Source organism: Diadema setosum, chromosome 12, assembly GCF_964275005.1.
Source record: "Diadema setosum chromosome 12, eeDiaSeto1, whole genome shotgun sequence".
Taxonomy (NCBI): Eukaryota; Metazoa; Echinodermata; class Echinoidea; order Diadematoida; family Diadematidae; genus Diadema; species Diadema setosum.
The window spans coordinates 22,983,898-23,002,604 of NC_092696.1; the positions used below are offsets into that span (position 1 = coordinate 22,983,898).

General features: G+C 38.7%; 1 protein-coding gene across 1 annotated transcript in view; it reads right to left on the reverse strand.

Moving 5' to 3' along the window:
* The window catches only part of LOC140235810 (uncharacterized), a 28,308-nt gene extending 12,708 nt beyond the window's left edge, over window positions 1-15,600 (reverse strand). The window contains exons 1-7 of the mRNA XM_072315810.1: window positions 15,230-15,600; window positions 13,987-14,101; window positions 10,512-10,662; window positions 8,952-9,166; window positions 7,985-8,212; window positions 7,049-7,176; window positions 3,363-3,480 (exon numbers count right to left, since the gene is read on the reverse strand). Coding sequence (XP_072171911.1) covers window positions 3,363-3,480; window positions 7,049-7,176; window positions 7,985-8,212; window positions 8,952-9,166; window positions 10,512-10,662; window positions 13,987-14,101; window positions 15,230-15,458 — 1,184 coding nt within the window. The 5' untranslated portion in view covers window positions 15,459-15,600. The remainder of the gene's footprint in view (window positions 1-3,362; window positions 3,481-7,048; window positions 7,177-7,984; window positions 8,213-8,951; window positions 9,167-10,511; window positions 10,663-13,986; window positions 14,102-15,229) is intronic.
* Between the last annotated feature and the right edge of the window lie 3,107 nt (window positions 15,601-18,707).

Consider the following 18,707-nt stretch of genomic DNA (forward strand, 5'->3'; position numbering starts at 1 on the left):
AAAATAAGGATACTTGGCATACTAGAGAGTCAAATGAACACATCAAAATGTGTAACGTCAGTTACCAAAACGTCATACACCAGTATGTAACGTCAGTTTCCATGACAGTAATTATAACTTAGGCAATTTTTTTTTTTTTACTTTAGGCCATTTCAATACATCTGGGAACTTTGACAGGGAATGATGTCATCACCATGGTACACTGTATGTCCATGGATACATTTTTTTGTTCATTTTATCGTATTTATTTATCTATCTTTTTTTTTTTTGGTGGGGGGGGGGGGGTTGAGCTTTTGATTTTCTGTTCAGCACAAGTTTAAAGTTAAATCATCTGGAAGTTTAGGTTTACCACATGCAATATGCACTCGAATTACTATACAGTACATTCACATTTGTAGGCCTAATCAATGATGTGGTTGCATGGTAACCACCTTTTTCTATTAAAAAGCTTGTGTACAGCTGTATACCAACAGTTTTATAATCTTTACTAATGACTACTTTTGCTAGGATTTTTCTTTTTTTCTGGAAACTTAGTGAAGTTTCTACAGTACCTAAAGGCAAATGCAGGAACAGATATATTTCTTCGCTTGCACTTAAATGTGTGGTTTAGTTAATATGGCACATCTTGAAATGGTACATAAGCAGGCCTGACATAAGGCATGTACTGTCATTACTGTTTGAAACTAACACTGATGTTGCTCAAAGTGAGAGGTGATTCTAGGGTAAAATAAAAAAAAACTGTTCATATTTGTTGATTACTTTATTTCATTCATGCAGGGACATTTTTGTAATACATGATAATCATGAACAGGAAGATTCGTTTATATTGATCTTAGAATTCTTTCGTTGCAAATTTCTATTTCTTGGTATCTGCGATGTATTTGCAAGCCTTGATATACCAGTGAAAAGGAAAAGAAAAACAATTACATTCCTTCAAGCAAGGAATAAACAAATAGGGCCCTTTTGACCAAAATAGCATGATTCTTCTTCACAGAAAAAATATTAAAAGTGTAACACTATTCATTTAAATCATTATTGATAATGGAGATCATTTTTTCATTTGTGGCCCTAACAATGCCTTGTGGGAGAAGGAGTAAAATAAAGAAAAGAAGAAAGAATATATCACAGTAGATTTCATACATATATAGGCCGTATGAATATTTTTATTTGTATGTGTTTTTTTCCCCATGACCTGAAAGATATTTTTTTTTTTCACACACAAAAATATCTGTGTTTTGTGTAGTACTGCAGGGCATTATGGGTGGGGTACTCTAGATAGAAACTTTCCTGTTCATAAAAAAAAAAACAAGCAAAAAAACAAAAAAAAAACCCCTCAGTTATGTCAATATTCATACTTCGAACTGCTGAATCTAAATGGCTCTGTGTAATCATAACTGTTGAATGAGCATTCAATCTTAAGACAAATGTCAAGAAATATCCTCTGGTGCATTTACATTATTTTTGCTCAACTGTGCTATGGCATGGGGGGGGGGGGGGGGAGCTTGCCCTCTAAGGGCCCCATCCCATTTGTGTCTTTAGATTTTGTTTTAATTTGTTGCTAAGTAAATGCCTGGGATTGTTACTGGTATACTGCAGCAGTATAATAACCTGTTAAATAAATTAGTTCTTTGTAAACCCCATAGCAAAAGTATGTGTAACGTCAGTTACGTAATGTCAGTTACTGACATGTTTCCCTTTAAGTTTTCATTAAACACAAAGAAAATAGACTAATGTTTCATTTCATTTGGGTATTTGTAATTGATGAACCAAGGTATGATTCCATATCAAACAAATCACTCTGAAAGGTCAGAATTATAAAATATCACAAAACTATTCCTAATCATGATTTTCCATGTGTAAACCCTATGGCAAATGTAAGCGTAACGTCAGTTACGTAACGTCAGTTACCGTCATGCCTTAACTGAAACTGGCATGGTGCTAAAAGGAAATATCTAAAGTGCACATTATTTTGCACAACTGTTCCTAAGAACCTAGGTATATTGCCATATAAAACACATAGAGTTTAGAAGTCAGGGACATGAGATATTTCCATTTAAATCTACACCATAATTTCCCATATCCTTTTTCCGTAACGTCAGTTACCAACACATTTTCACTTGCTATGTGATAAGGAATGCAGTTTGAGAGAAAAACTTTCCACCTATTTCTTCATTCTCATGAACTCATTCATCAATGCTAATTACAAGCCCCGGGTGCTTTCATTCACAAAACTACAACATAAACAATTTTATGAAAATCCTTACGCGTAACGTCAGTTACCGTGGAATTGCCCATGTGTGTATGTCCTATACTGTTTTCAAGCTTCACCCTGCAATTTCAATACAGATGCAACTAAAACTAACTGGCAGGTTGTGTTTACTGATCATCATAGTGCCTATATCTTATCACCCAAATAAGAGTAACAGATGATCCACAGGATCTGTGTTAGGCACAGTCCTGAAATGACTACATTGTATGGGTCAAATTGGATAAATGTGATCTTATGATAGCAGACCATCTGTAATGTTCTCCCATGAGCAGAACATTCTTTGGCATGTTCTCTGGTGGAATATTTCCGAGTGATCAAAACTTAATCAAGGGAAGCAGAGCTCGATGTAATTACGGCATGCAATTTGCATCTGTACTGTATGCATGAGGCATACAGACAACGAAGCTGTGTATATTTGTCTACTGCCAACTAGCTGTGGGCTTCTTGGTGAGAGCTGTGAAAAGGTCTACCATGGTAAAATTTCATTTGAAGGTACAGGCAACTCCTGTCATAGGGAAGTCCTCAGGACCAGCAGTTTCCCTTTGTTATATCGAAATTTTGTCACAGCCGAACAAATGAAGTATGTAAAGATATTATATAGTTGATAATTTTGGACCTAGATTTTGGCTTTGTTGTAAATAAAATGTCATTATAACTGTTTTTGTTTTTGTTTTTTTTTTTATAATGGGATTATACTGAATACATCACACTCAAAGTATTTAAAGTAACCAGCATACCAATGACACTAGATAATAACTTTTGTTGTTAGAAATGTACACAGACTATGACTATACTATCTTCAGGGTTTGAAATGCTATTTCAAGGAGGTCAAAGGTCCTTAATCTCATCTAGTGGATTAACCCTCTCTGTACCAGGGACTTTGGACAGTGTATACAACACTATGGGGTTTTCTGTGACAATCAGCACTCAGAGCTTTCAAAAGGTTAAGAGAAAATCCCTTAATGGAAGTTCAGACCCTTCAGATGGGCCATTCATTGCGCTCCCTCCCACCCAAGTCATCAACAATCATTGATAAAGTCACATGACTGAAGTAACATGACCAAAGTCACATGACTGAAGTCACATGACTGACCTGATCTTGTTCTGAATGGCAGCCACTCTCATGGCAAATCGACAGGTTGACAGGGACTCGCTCATGTTGATGTCCTCCGCCGATATCGTCGCTACCATCGCTGTCAAGCAGTTACCACCTTGACGCAAAAAGGGGAAAAAGCAAATAAAATAGAAATAAAATGATATCAAACAAAGCAGACTTGAGCAAAGCAAAGTTTTGAAAGATGGAATACAGTATAATCAGGGTACCTTTTTCACACATCTATGAGCAATAATCCTCTTACTGAGTAGATTTGGTGCTCTATAAATTCTCACTACTATTATAATTACAAGGCAAAGCTGATAAAAACAACAAAAACTGATAATGATATAAGATGGTTGCCTGTTGCATACATCATGCAAAACTGACAAGCAAAAAACAAAAACAATATATATATATATATATATATATATATATATATATATATATATATGATCACACACAGAAAAAAAAAAAGATAAAAACTTAAAGATGGAATGTAGTACACAATTTGGTTAAACCATTCGCTTACATGCAAAGAAATCTTAACCCATTGAGGTTGAGTTGATTTGACTGTAACACACAATTCCCATCGGCGCTTGCCCAAGAACCCATATACATAAACTACAGAACCATATGTTATATATAAAGAATTTACTAGACGGAAAAACACAAAGTTCAACAACATACCAATACAAAACAAAAGGGAGAACAAAAACTTCAAATAGGGCAAATATAATACAAGATGGTTATTTCTTTAACTCATGGAACATAATAATTGACAGAAAAAAAAAACCTTTGAAAAATGAAACACATATTTGCTAATACTTCCTCCCCACATGAAACAAAGTTGATCAATTTACCAAATTAAATAGCCCCTACACCAAGTTGTAATTATTCAAAGTGCAAATTCATCCAATGTTATTAAGTTGACTAGCAACAACATGAAAATTATAATGTGATCTACTAAACAATAGACACTTGTGACATAATAACATCACTTTATCTTATGTAGACATGGGTTAGTGCCTGTTGCTACCATTCCTTGACATCACATAAACATCTAAAATCCCACATCCTTCTAATTTAGTATTCATATGCATTTAACATATAAACATTAAATGACTTTTCACTTTACAAGGGAAATGCAATATAAGGGGGTCATCTCTTTTACATATCAAGCAAAATTTGCCCCCCCCCCCAAAAAAAAAAACAAACACAACAACAAACAAACAAACAAACAAACAAAACAAAACAAAAAACCTGTAAAATACACTACAAATACTACATATACCGAAATACTACACAAAATTGTTATACTTCCTCACCACTAAGCAAAGATCACAAATAAAGAAAAATACACTAACCTTTCAAAATGGAAAATACAATGCCATTGGTCACCATCTTAACAACCAAAGCAAACATTACCAATCAAAAAAAAGAAAAATCATTCACAGATAGAATACATTACACTTTGATTATTTCACCAATTCACAAGTCACCAGATGACAAAAAAAAAAAAAACCTTTGAAAGAAAGGAAATATAAGCAGTAAATGCCGACTAAACAAAGGTAGCAAAGATGACATTATGAAAGACAACACCAATTATTGAAAAGGGAATACCATGCAAGGTCATTACCTCCTTGACAAATGAAGCAAATTTGAAAAATACAAAATAATGAAAAAAAAATTGTAGTTGAGAAATTATGCACACAACCCAGTTCTCTTTTGTGAAAACTTCTGCACTCATATTTTACAGAGATCATCCTTTTTTCATCCAAAGCATACCATCCAGCTACTGATTTTCATGGATTTCTACAAAGTGTGACCTGTCTTGAAAAACGGTTGCACTAAGTCAAATGCTGCAGCTGTAATTTACAAACATTTATGTGTGGATTTCTATTAATGCCAATCCATCATTCAGTTTAAAATAAACACAAAACAAACAAACAAAAAAATATAACAACATATATTCAAATTAATAAATAGTTTCAACCGAGGATTCAGTAGCAACTTATTCTACCCACTTGTATACACTTCAACATTTTGAATCCAGTTTGTATTCTGGTACTCTAGCTGGCAGTTAAGAGAAAACCTTTGTGATAAAGGTATACATTTAATTTGAGTAAGGTCTGGCTTTCAGTCTAGTAACTTGGATGATGCACCGAGACATGAAGATTCAACAATCCCTTATGATGATCACAACGATGAAAAGGAGATCAGGATAATCTTTATTCATTCCCATTATCAAATACCATGATATTATAGACACTTGTGATGTTTGCCCTTACATTGCACACTGCAATGGCAAATCATGCAGTCATGGCACTTACAACTTATGGCAAGTTCATGTGATTTGTTCAACAGTCTGCTGCATGCAATTATGATTATGATGTAGCTGCACATTTCACCTTTTTTAGGTAGCCGGGTGAACGAGTGTAATGTAACAAAATGCATGATTATTTTACTTTTTTGTGTGGTTTGAGAGCTTATGGCATATTGTCACAAAACTTCAGGTGAAGGTCAAAAAAAAAAAGAAAAAAAACTCCATATGGTGCAGCAATTCTCTGTGAATATTTTGGGTGGCTTTTGACACAGATGCCTTGGAAATTTCATCAAACTGTCACAGTTTTCTAATGTTTTGATCTTTCTGTAGCAGTGTGTGTGTATCTACTCCCCTATCTACAGTTAGTGTCTGCAGGACAAACCATTACTGAATGGCAAAAAAAAAAGAAGAAGGAAGGAGTAATGCAGTTTGATGAGGACAAGACAGCAAGACTTAATCATGCCTCAAGTACAGTATTCATCGCATAATCGGGACAGGTTGGGAGTAGCAAACACGGCCCCTTTAAGCGGGGTGCCCGATTTCGCGATGAGCACTCACCATACACTAACGGCATACGACATGTACATGTAGTGCACACACACACACACACACACACACACACACACATGCATAATGACGTACTGTACATGTACATGACTACACAACCACGCTACCCCTCGGCGCGACCCTCTAGCTCTCCCTGCATTCTCGCAATGATGTACTGTAGAGTAATCGCAACCGGGTTCTTCTTCTGTCAACTCTCTGAGTAGGAATTGCAAGTGAGCATATGGCTTTGCTTATGTAGGGGAGAAGAATGTTCGCGAAAGCATGTGTTTCGCAATGGCATGGATACTTATACACGGCGCTTTCATGGCTATGCATGTACGTGTACTGGATGGACGGAGGTCAAAACACACCAGTCCGAAGCTTGCTTTGTAAGTTCGATGTAAACGACAACTGATAGGGAATGTTTGAAATATTGTTGTGGTATTTTGGTAAATTTTTTGTGTAAAATATCAACAAAATCAAAGATTGCTTGAAGGAAAATTGTCCCGTTTATCAGAGGTCCCCGCCCAATTATCCAGTGAAAATAACATGCATTGGAAATGTTTCTGGGAAGCGTATGTCATTTAAGCGAGGTTCCCGAATATCAGATGCCCGATTATGCGATGAATACTGTATTCGCCGAGGAACATGATTCAAGAGCTTGATACAAGGACAAAAATTTGAGCTGAGTGATGAATCTGTCTATGACGAAGAAAAAAAAAGAATAAAATGAGACAGTGACCCAATTGTAAGCTTGATCAGTGGTGTTAGTGTTAGTATCAGTGAGTGTCTGTGGTGTCCACATATTCCTCACCTAAACTGTCACGGAGAACCATGGTCAAGAGGGAGTTGCGGTAGGGAACGTGTCGGGGGATTCCCCTGTCTCCGACTGTCATGGATCTCTGGTAGGGCAGGGAGCGAACACTGGCAGCACTGCTGACCCTAGAGAGAAGAAAATGGAAGACTTGTGAAAATACCAAAAGAGATAATAGTCAAACCTGCCTTAGCGGCCACCTGCCTACAGCGGCCACTGGAAAATCCCCCCCGAGAGAAAAGCCCTGTTAAAGACCCTGTGTATAGCGGCCACCGGTCTAACGCGGCCAGCGGCCACAAATTTTGTTTCCCGCGGTAGATTTTAACCCGTTTATAGCGGCCACAGACCCGATGGAGCTGTAGCCGAGCCAATAATTCAGCATGTTTTTCTGCTTTGTAGTCGTGCCAGTTATTCCTGGGCAACGTGCAGTGATCGCCACTGCTGCATTCATCACTCATTCAGACACAATACTGCACTAGTGTTAAGCTTCCTCACAACTGTACACATGCTACTGTGCAACAAATTCATAAACACTGGCATTGCTCAATGCATGAAATACACGTGTGCATATGTACATACGTACATGTAAGTACTTGTAGATGTAGACAACGATGATACATGTACATGTAGGCAATGCACACAAAGTTGGATAACCTGTCTATAGCGGCCACCTGTCTGTAACAGCCACTTTTTTCGTCTCCCTTGGGTGGCCAATACAGACAGGTTTGACGGTATTATCTTCATCCCTCTCCTTCATTTTCATTTTATGAAAAATTCTTGGCACATAATGTCTCACACGGATAATAAAAAGAAGTTTTTATGCCACTCACTATACTTTTGTACTTCACAATAATGTGGCATGGTGGCACTTAATACCAATATGTTTGGAACTATAGAAAGATGATAGAGAGGGGGTTCATGATTACAGCAACCTGCCTCTTGGTCCTGACTGGGCCTGCACTCTGTGCTCTTCGCCTGGCCCCGCCCACCACACTGCCCATAACCACGCCCGTCCTACTCTTGCCCCCTTGCAGGGCGATGATGACCCCTTCCAGGTGGTGGAGCGAGAGATTGATGGATTTCGCCTCGTGCAGCCGCTGACCGGCAATCTTGGTCTTGGCGACTCGTTCCGAGCCTGCTAGATCCACCAGGTGGAGTTTGGATCTGGACAAAAAAAAAATGTGAAAGATTATCAGATGAAAGGCATGGTAGGTGTCTATTAATGGGAGTGGCCTTCGTGCAGTTTGGAGATCCTTCCACACACACATAAGATGCAGTCCAGATTGAGGGCAAGTTCAGGTCTTGTTATCTGCTGTACAATTCATGTTTAATTATCCTTCCTAATTAACTTTGGCAGAATCAAAATGTGTAATTTCTATGAGTTTGATTTTATGAGTTACAATTTTCACAAGTCATCTTCCAGTTGAAAACCTCCGCATTGTGAAATGTACCTCAAAAACAATCTTTTCTCACATTTGTCTCCTGCCTTTGTATTCAAAGTCATGTCTATTACCATATTTTGTCAAATATTGCCAGTCAGTATCAAATACCCTTTTTTAAGCATGTATGACACTGATGTGTTTTGATTGGTCATTATTGCTATTTCAAAGGAGCGAAAAAAGCTATACAAGAAATCGATCAACACTATCTTGGGAAATCAATATCCACATGTATGACCACACTTTGCAAAATGCACCGTAGGATACAAATGTATAATGCAACAACTCAGACTGATCATATCAATATATCTCACAAATATCAGTCATTTTAAAACTTCACAGCTTATGATATGCATGATTATCATAGTGATTACGTAAATGTAATACAAAAATGCTCAATATCTGAAATTCAAGAACAACCGTGATTTTACTAAGTCACTGGCATAATTTGGATCTTCACCCACTTGGTGACTGTGGTGGCGCCCTTTGCCCGTGCCTTGAGGTAGATGGTGAAGACTGCATGGGAGCGGGAGGATCTCTGGTTCATTGGTGTCTCGGCAACCTTCCTGGTAGCCTGGCCCTGGAGGAGGAGAGACTGAGCCACCCTCTCATCAGCAGTAAGATGTACAGACAGGTTCCTCACAAGGCAAGAGTTGTTAGGGCCATCGGTGACTGTTACCTAGGCAACCACGCAAAAGAGAGAGAGAAGATGAGATAGGGAAGACAAAGGAGAGAGAGAGAGATGATAAAAGGGAAGGGGAGCGATGGAGAGATAGAGAGAGAGAGCAGTTAACAGGAGCTGCATTAAATCTAACTGGTACTGTCTATGCTGAATATTTCACAAGGTTTTTATTTTCGCAAATTTTACGAGTCTGGTGCTATTTGTGAATTTAATAAATCCAACAGCTTTAACTTTGATCCCAACTTGAATGTGACGTGCATGCATACATTTCTCCCTTCAGAGCTGTACTCCACAATCGGGAATTTAACCAGTTGCAAAATTATTGGAAAATCCTGATTCACAAAAAATCAGACTCGCTAAACATATGGCATATACAGTATGTGATATGACAGAGGTTCAGGCTCAAAAGCTGTTGAAAATGCAAACAGGTAGTTATTTCAGCAAAGAAAGTGCTGAAAATGGAGACTGATAAAAAAAAAAAAGGGTTGACATTGTATCTTCATCCTGTCTGCCTTGTAAGTCTCTTGGTTCCATACATGCTAGAAATGCATCTTGAAACTGGATGCAATTGGCATCATCATGACATAATTATGACTGCTGATAGTAGTTATGTATTGATTTATATGTGATGGCTGATTTAACAAAATCTTTGGGGAAAAGAAATGAAATTTTGAAAAATCTAGTTGTAATGATTATCACTTTTTATGAACACTGACCAAACCAAGAATAATGTGGAATGAAAAACAAAGTTTCATCAAGATTTCTTACTCTTTATTTAAAAGAGACATTTGCCTGTTCTTGTTTTGCATCAAAACCTTCAAAGGTGATTATTTTCTCAATCAATGAGTTTACCTCATGGCCAGCTTTCTTAAACCCTGCCAGTGATACGCTGTTGTAAATTAAATGCAATGGTTTACCATGTTACAACTCAATGTCTGAGGAGTTTCAAAAAGATACCAAGGACGATATCATAGAAATTTCAGTACTGTACTCAGACATCCATAAAACAGGTGATAGATTATGATGATTATTATCAGCAAAAAAGTTCTGAAGATACTGATTAAAGATACAACAAAACACAACAACAATAAATGCAATTCACTGCATTAGCAAAAAGTGCTGCAAACATAATAATTACAAAAGGAATTATAACACATGAACAGAAAACTGCCATCACTGTTTATTGTCTTTGGCTTTTGCTACAGAAACTGGGACATATTCCCCATCTCTTGTTTAATTTCATTTCATTTCGCTTACTTCCTCATCTCTTTTGGAAATTCGGCATGCCTCAGGTGGTATTGCGTCAGAGTGTAAATTGGGTGTACAGTCACAGATGACATACCTTTGGCAGATGAGTGACCACATTACCAGGCCTTGTGGTCGGGTTCAAGAGGTCATAGCCCACCTCCTGGTAGATTTCAAGATAGGAGACCTTGACAGTAAGTTCATCAAACTCCTTACTCTCCAGTGATTTGTAAACCTTTGAAAGTGCCCTGTGAAAGAAAACAAAAAATACAGATCGTCTAAGCAAGATACAGTATTCATCGCATAATCGGGCATCTGATAATCGGGAACCTCGCTTAAATGACATACGCTTCCCAGAAACATTTCCAATGCATGCTATTTTCACTGGATAATCGGGCGGGGACCTCTGATAAACGGGACAATTTTTCTTCAAGCGATCTTTGATTTTGTTGATATTTTACACAAAAATCTACCAAAATACCACAACAATATTTCAAAGATTCCCTATCAGTTGTCGTTTACATCGAACTTCCAAAGCAAGCTTCGGACTGGTGTGTTTTGGCCTCCGTCCATCCAGTACACGTACATGCATAGCCACGAAAGCGCCATGTATAAGTATCCATGCCATTGCGAAACACATGCTTTCGCGAACATTCTTCTCCCCTACATAAGCAAAGCCATGTGCTCTTGCAATTCCTACTCACATCCAATAAAAAAACATGCCTCGCTCACACAGCTCAGGCTGTGTACGTTGTTTGATCTCAGTCATACACTTTGAGTTCTGGGTAATCATTTCCCATGGTTGTGGATATGTATTTATACGGAACGCCCTACGTGTCCAAGAATTCTATAAATGTTTAAGAAAGTGCTAGTTTTTAATCCACATATTTTGTGTTCGAAGAGAGGTGACAGAAGAAGAACCCGGTTGCGATAACTCTACATCATTGCGAGAATGCAGGGAGAGCTAGAGGGTCGCGCCGAGGGGTAGCGTGGTTGTGTATTCATGTACATGTACAGTACGTCAGTATGCATGTGTGTGTGTGTGTGTGTGTGTGTGTGTGCACTACATGTACATGTCGTATGCCGTTAGTGTATGGTGAGTGCTCATCGCGAAATCGGGCACCCCGCTTAAAGGGGCTGTGTTTGCTACTCCCAACCTGTTCCGATTATGCGATGAATACTGTATATATAAAGAGAAATAAAAGACTCTATCTCTCAGACAGGATATAAAGGTGATTTATCACTTGGTCTATCCCCACTTCGTCTAATAGCCATTTAGTCTCAACCCACATGATCTAATCCCATTTCGCCTACAACCAGTTTATCAATACATTTAGTCCAATTGCCACTTAGCCTCATTATCAGCTGGTCTACTTCCAGATGGCTATGCCCATTTTGTCCAATACTCACAGTTTATTAGACAAAATGGGGAAAAAAAATCCAAGGAGTCAAAATTGCAATCAGACTATGTGGTTATTAGATGAAATGATAATTGCCGAACTGGACATTAGACCAAGTGAAGATTAGACCAAATGGGCATTAGACGAAATTGATAGTAGACCAAACAAGGTTAGCCACAGTGATGTTAGACGAACTGGAAAGTAGACCATCTGATATTAAACCGATATAAAATGGTGGTCACATGTGTGTGAGAGTTACAACCTCCTCCTTGGGTGCAGAAGTTTTGACTTTGCTTTCTTCAGAGAGCATGGTGAAATGCTGCTGAGGTGGTCTGCTCCAGCACCATCCAAGAATTATGGCACAGGTCAGTGACTTCATGCAAATTACTTTGTACTGCTAGCAGGGGTCAGCCACAGGCAGCTTACATTATAGGTGCATCAATGATAGAGCATAGTTTATCACAACATTTCAGCCATAATGCTTGTCAACTACAAACACAGAGACTCCAACTCTCCCGTTTTCAACGGGAGATCTCCTGCTGAAAGCCCATTTTTTCAAAATCTCCCGTTCTCCCGCTTGAGATTTGGTTTCTCCCGCCCTGGCTCTGTGTCTCCCGATGGAAAGCATTTCTTACTTATTGCTATCGTATGTTTAAAAAATAAGCCTGAGATAGCACCAGAGAACATCTAGAACCCTAGGAACTTCGCGCTTCGCACACATCAACTTGGAGTCTCCCGTTTGCTAGGGGTTTCGGGCGGGAGAATCTCCAGATCAGAAGGTGCTTGGGGTTGGAGTCTCTGCAAACATACATTAAAAAGTAGCTTTCTTACATCTAATCATGTGAAGAATGTGCTGCGTGAACTATTGATAAAATAACAGCATGTATCAGTGATCCAGGGACTTTGGACAGTGTGTACAATGCTATGGGGTTTTCTGTGTCAATGGGCATTCAAAGTACACAAGAGACTCGCTGGTCTAGCGCTCACCTGAGTATCGCAAGTTCACCTTTCACGCAGTCACTAATCTAAATTATTCACAGCTCTACTAAAATTTGACTAGGCATTCTCAAGTAGAAGATGAAAATGTAAAATAAGGGCCAATACTTCTTAAGATTCCTTAATTTGGGGGGATTTGGGCTCCCTGGGGCCCTCTGGGTGGGGCATGGTGCCCATTTTGATAAATTGAGATCCTGACACCCTAGGGATGCTACCTGCCAAGTTTGACGAAAATCCATCATGAGCTTTTCAGGAAAAAGATGAAAATGTACAATTCAGGCCCCCATTTGGACCTTCCCAACCCCCAACCCCCCGCCCCCAAGAGGGGCACCCCTGGATCTGCTATGAACAAACTTGAAACTACAGTTATTAATGTACTCACTCATAGTATTATCTTAGCTCTATATCTTCTGATTCTAGAGAAGATATTTAAAGATTCCTTCATTTTGGGAGTTTGGCCCCCCCTGGGGGCCCCCTGGTGGGGCATGGTGCCCATTTTAACAAATTGAGATCCTAACCCCCTAGGGATGCTATCTGCCAAGTTTGGTGAAAATGGGTCATGGGGTTCTCAAGAAGAAGACAAAAATGTACAATTTAGGCCAGATTAGGACCCCTCCCCATCCCCCTCCCCTGGGTCCCAAGGGGGGCACCCCTGATTCTGCCATGAACAAACTTGAAACTACAGTCATCAATGTACTAACTCATAGTATTAACTTAGCTCTATCACTTCTGGTTCTAGAGAAGAAGATTTTTACAGATTCCTTAATTTTTGGCGGTTTGGGCCCCCTGGGGGCCCCCTGGGTGGGGCATGGTGCCCACTTTAACAAATTGAGTTCCTAACCCCCTAGGGATGCTACCTACCAAGTTTGATGAAAATCGGTCTTGGGGTTTTCAAGAAGAAGATGAAAATGTAAAAAGTTTATGCACGACGACGACGCACGACGGACGCCGGACGACGCACAACGCACGACGGACGCCGGACGAAGGGCGATCGCAGTAGCTCACTTGAGCCTTTGGCTCAGGTGAGCTAAAGATACATAAAATTCATCAAATAACAGCAACACATTGAATTGTAGAGAAAGAAATGCACACAGGTGAAAACAGAAAATTACAAACACAGCAAACGAAGTAAAAAATCACATGAATCGACAAAAAGAAAACCAAGTGTACATGTACCTTGGCGCTAAACCTCTGTCTGAGTACGACTTGGCTCCGCCCTCAATGGTGTATGTCTTCCCAGATCCTGTTTGTCCGTAGGCGAAGATTGTGCCATTATATCCAGAGAGAAACCCTGGATGAAGTGCAAGGTTAAAGATTATCAGTATACTGCCCAAGATTGATAGATATTGTACCAACAAAACATTAGCTTAATGCTGGCACATGCCCTTGACATTACGATAGAAAAAGAAATCTATGGACATACAGTGTAATTACATTTCCCGAGAAAAAGTTGCAGTGAATTATTTCTGAGGATTTTGGCTTTCTTTCTTTAACTCCCAATAATTCATTAACTGTAATCCTTCACAGAGTTTGTGCCTGGTAAGCACAATTTCAGAATGCAAAGGGACAGTAATGGCAAGTAGAAATTGTTAAATGTGAAATGTTTTCATTATAGACAACAACACTAGTAGGATTAAAACCATGTCATCATCCACTGGATTCAGAATAAACAAATGAAATAACTATATTTAAGATGATTACAGCTACCATTTGCAGCTGCAAATGAAATATAATGTACATAATGAATATGATATTGCATATTATAGCAACTGAATGCAATATTTATGGTGATGAAAACCACTGACTGACTGTAAAAGCCCTCCCAAAATTTGAAAAGCTTTTACTCAGAATTAGGGTGCAATTCCACATCTTGCACAATGGAGCAGAATCAGACAGACAGAATGGTTGAGGTTTCAGCAAAATAAGGCATTTAATGATGAGAAAGGTTATGGTAACTTTAAGTTTCACATGCTTCAAAATTCAACACGTTTTTCCACTTTTTTAGCACAATGTGAGAGCACTTGACTTATCTCTTTCAAAAAGCAGGGGAAATAATATTACCACTAACATATATGTCAGTAACGTCAATGGAATGTGTACTTTTCATGGAAAATTCAATTTAATAAAGTTCTGAAATTTTGTGGAATCCTCCCTATTAGATGATTTCTTTATATTGTTGTCCATAATGCCATTATGAACAGTAGTAGTCTTCTTATCCAGCAATGACAACACCAAAACTTTCAAAATTCATAACTTTTGAATCGATTGTCTGATTTTCCTCATATTTTCACTGGTCAATGTGTTCTATTGATAGTGCTGTTTTCACTCAATCCACATTTACTTTCTTTTTGGGTTTGTGTTTCCTTTGTACCCCTGCCCCCCCCCCCCCCAATCCATCCATAATCAACCACCATCTTACCTTCCACAATATGTGAAGCCACAAGGTCAAATACTTCATTTTGAGAGGCTGTAGGACCAAACACCCCTGAGAATCCAAAGTTGTGGGTCAGGGTTGATAACCGGTCCCTTATCTGACCACATGGCGGAGGCTCAGGGATGCTAATGCTGACATTGGTAGTCTCGTAATCCAGGTGTTTGGATGAGTTACTGGTGGGCTTGATGCGCGCATAAGTTTTAATCTGAGCCATGGCATCTGGTTCTCAGCTTTCAAACTGCAAATGCCCATGAAGCGGTAGCAACCCACCTCAAGCAAAGCCACATACTCGTACAGTCTTGAACTTCCAGCTGCTTTGAATTGATCATACGCTATCACAAAACTCCTGTCTCAGGTTTCTTCCATTTCCTATAGTGTAAGAAATCATACCGTTCTATCAAAAAGGATCACCAGTTACAGTGTAATTCGATATGAGCTGCTGACACGACAGATCCATCTGTACCACGATGAAAATAGGATTTACATTCACATAGATTCGGGGTAATTCAAATCTCTCAAGCTAACTCAGCTCAGCCACCGTAGACTGCTGTTTCAAAATATGTTTTCTTAAATTGACTCCACCCTCTGCCGCCACCTCGTTAAACTCCGCTTGGGGTCTTTTGATAAAGGAACACTAGACCATCTACCAAGTACCAATTCGTGAAGTACCAAGTACCAAGTAGTATAGCCCAACCAGATGCTGTGTCGCATTGTGTACAGCGACAGAGCTGTGTATAGTTACTAAAACGTACGAAGTAGTGAATTATGTGTACAGCGCTCTGTGTATAGTTACTAAGTACAAAGTAGTGAATTACCAAGTACCAAGCAAGATTGCACGATATTACACAACAAAAAGTTTGTTTTCAAAAAAAATACACAACATAGGTCTAGTAAAAAAAAAAAAAAATGCATAGATCTACATGTAGATCTACAATAAATACAATCAAAACGATTCAAACCGTCGCAATAGCGTATGTATCAATGGTGTCTGTCTAAAGAAGCGAAAAACTGCCCCAGCAAATGTCATTATTATAAATGAGAAGTTTTTCGCGGAATTAGACAGACTTGTCAACCAAGGATCAGGCCTAACGTTACAAACACCAAGGCTGATATGAGTGACTGAATTTGTAGGATGGTTCAACTGCAGACATACTTAGAGGGGATCTACAAGAATCCTAAATAGTGTACAAACTGGAATGGAAGCTGAAATGCATTCTTTCTTTCCCTCTCTAGCTTCTAAATCTGAAATGAATAGAAACTAAGTTTTATCAAACTTTTAACTTTGGCCCTACCATGGGTTTCTACACCTACCCTGTGAGTAAAAACACTCAACACTCAACAACAGCTAGGTTTCAAGTTCAAGTTTCAAGTTTCAAGTTTATTAAAAGTTTCCACAATACAAAAATTACACAAGAACAATAATATGTAACAAGGAATACATTGTTGAATATGTGATTAAAACAATTTGCAGAATTGAATATAAATTGACAATGCATGTAGATGCATATAGATGTAAAGTGGAGGGGTCTTAGAAAAGCAAGCTTGTATAATAAGAACCCCTGGAAAGGCAAGTTAAGACATGTAATATAACAACTCACTACTATATACAAACATTAAAGCCATAGAATAATTCTAGTGGAATTCCTCAATCCCTCACACACACACACACACACACACAAACTACCTATGGAATTTTAAAGCAAAACATAATTGGCATTAGACTATGTTACTCAAATGGAAAGCGATGAGATGAAGTCATGTATGTAGAATTTAAAAGGAGCAGCATCAATGAGACTGAGAATATCGATGAAGCAAATACTTCCGAGCCAACACTTTAAATCTGGAAAAAGTGGTACTATCTTTAACATCTGAGGGCAACATGTTCCATTCTTTTATGCAAGACACATAAAAAGAATTTAGGGCAATACTGGTAGCTACACGAGGTAGATGCAGAAGGTTTTTCTGTCGTGTATTATGGGAATGAACAACTGAGTTTTTGACGAACAAATCTAGAAATAAGGAGGGAGAACTGGACATGTGAAGCTTGTACATGAATGCCAATGAGTTAAAACACACTAACTCGTTTAGAGGTAAACAACACAGCTGTAAGAACTGGGGGGCACTTGGCCTAGTAAAGTGTGAGCTTGTTATTAGCCTGATAGCTCTCTTTTGTACAATAAACAATTTATGAAGATGGCTGTTATAAGTATTACCCCAGGCAACATTACAATACATCAAGTGAGGCATTATGATGCTATTATACAGTGTAGTCAAGACACTTTTAGGAACAATAAATTTTAGCTTATGCATCACACCAACACCCCGAGAAGCTTTGGAACATACATTTAGTATGTGTTGCTTCCATGACAGAAATTCATTGATAGTAATACCAAGGAATAATACATTTTCGCTTGTAGCTACCTGATGTCCTTGTTATCAAGGGAGATAGGGCAACTGCCGCTCAGCTCAATCAGAGATCATCTGATCTCATCGCTTATGGCCAGGACTAAACGCACCATGTACCAGCGACGCGACCCACACGGTACGTTCGTGTTTACTGTAAAATACTAGCTTTATTAGTACTTCAGTAGCAGTTTCAGTAGGCCATCGCGTAGGTTCATGTGCGATGAGCAGGCTACGCTTTAACATACATAGAAAGGCACATATGGGACCGAGTCTGTGATAGTTCGCTCCTGTCTTGGGATTTTAGTCTTAATACTATAGGCTTAAAAAACAGATATGATTGATCAAATTGAAAGTAAGCAATAATAGGTCCAATAATATAACATATTATATGCATTTTCTTGAAGGTCAGAAAAAGAAGTTTCTTGGCAGTTACAAAGTTGTCTTACCTTTTTGTACGGTTTGGACTCTTGCTTGGCGAAGCAGGCGTTTCACGTTTTCCAGGTCCTCCTGATGACAACCGTACGCAAAACGACTTTTCTTACTATTAGTCTACATTTCCAGACAGCAGCTACACTTTTTTCTATTTTCTGGGAAGTCCCTCAGTGGATGGACTCGGTGTTCTCTGAGCTCATGATTAAATACACGCACTCGGAATGCTCCCATGGTTACTTATCAGGGATGAGTAGGCCTACTGATGAGTATTTCAGTTGGAGTTAGTGGTCAGGGAAGGGGTATGTGGGTATTCACAGATTTCACACACACACATGCATATAATTTTATAGAATATATCTGGAGGTACAATGTGTATATAATTAAAAGTAATAAACCAACACGAGCAGTGTTTGAGACATCCCACTTTGATGTTGTATACACACATACGATTTCATGTTATATATTGTTGAACAAAATTAATGGCGTGCTTTAATATCTTTGCAAGTAGGCAACGAAAATCATTATTAAATACAGATATTAGCATGCGATGAGTTTATCAAAAGCTACAGTAGACGTAAATGTCAAAGTGATTTCCGTTCCGATTCTTCTTACATGGTTATCCTCA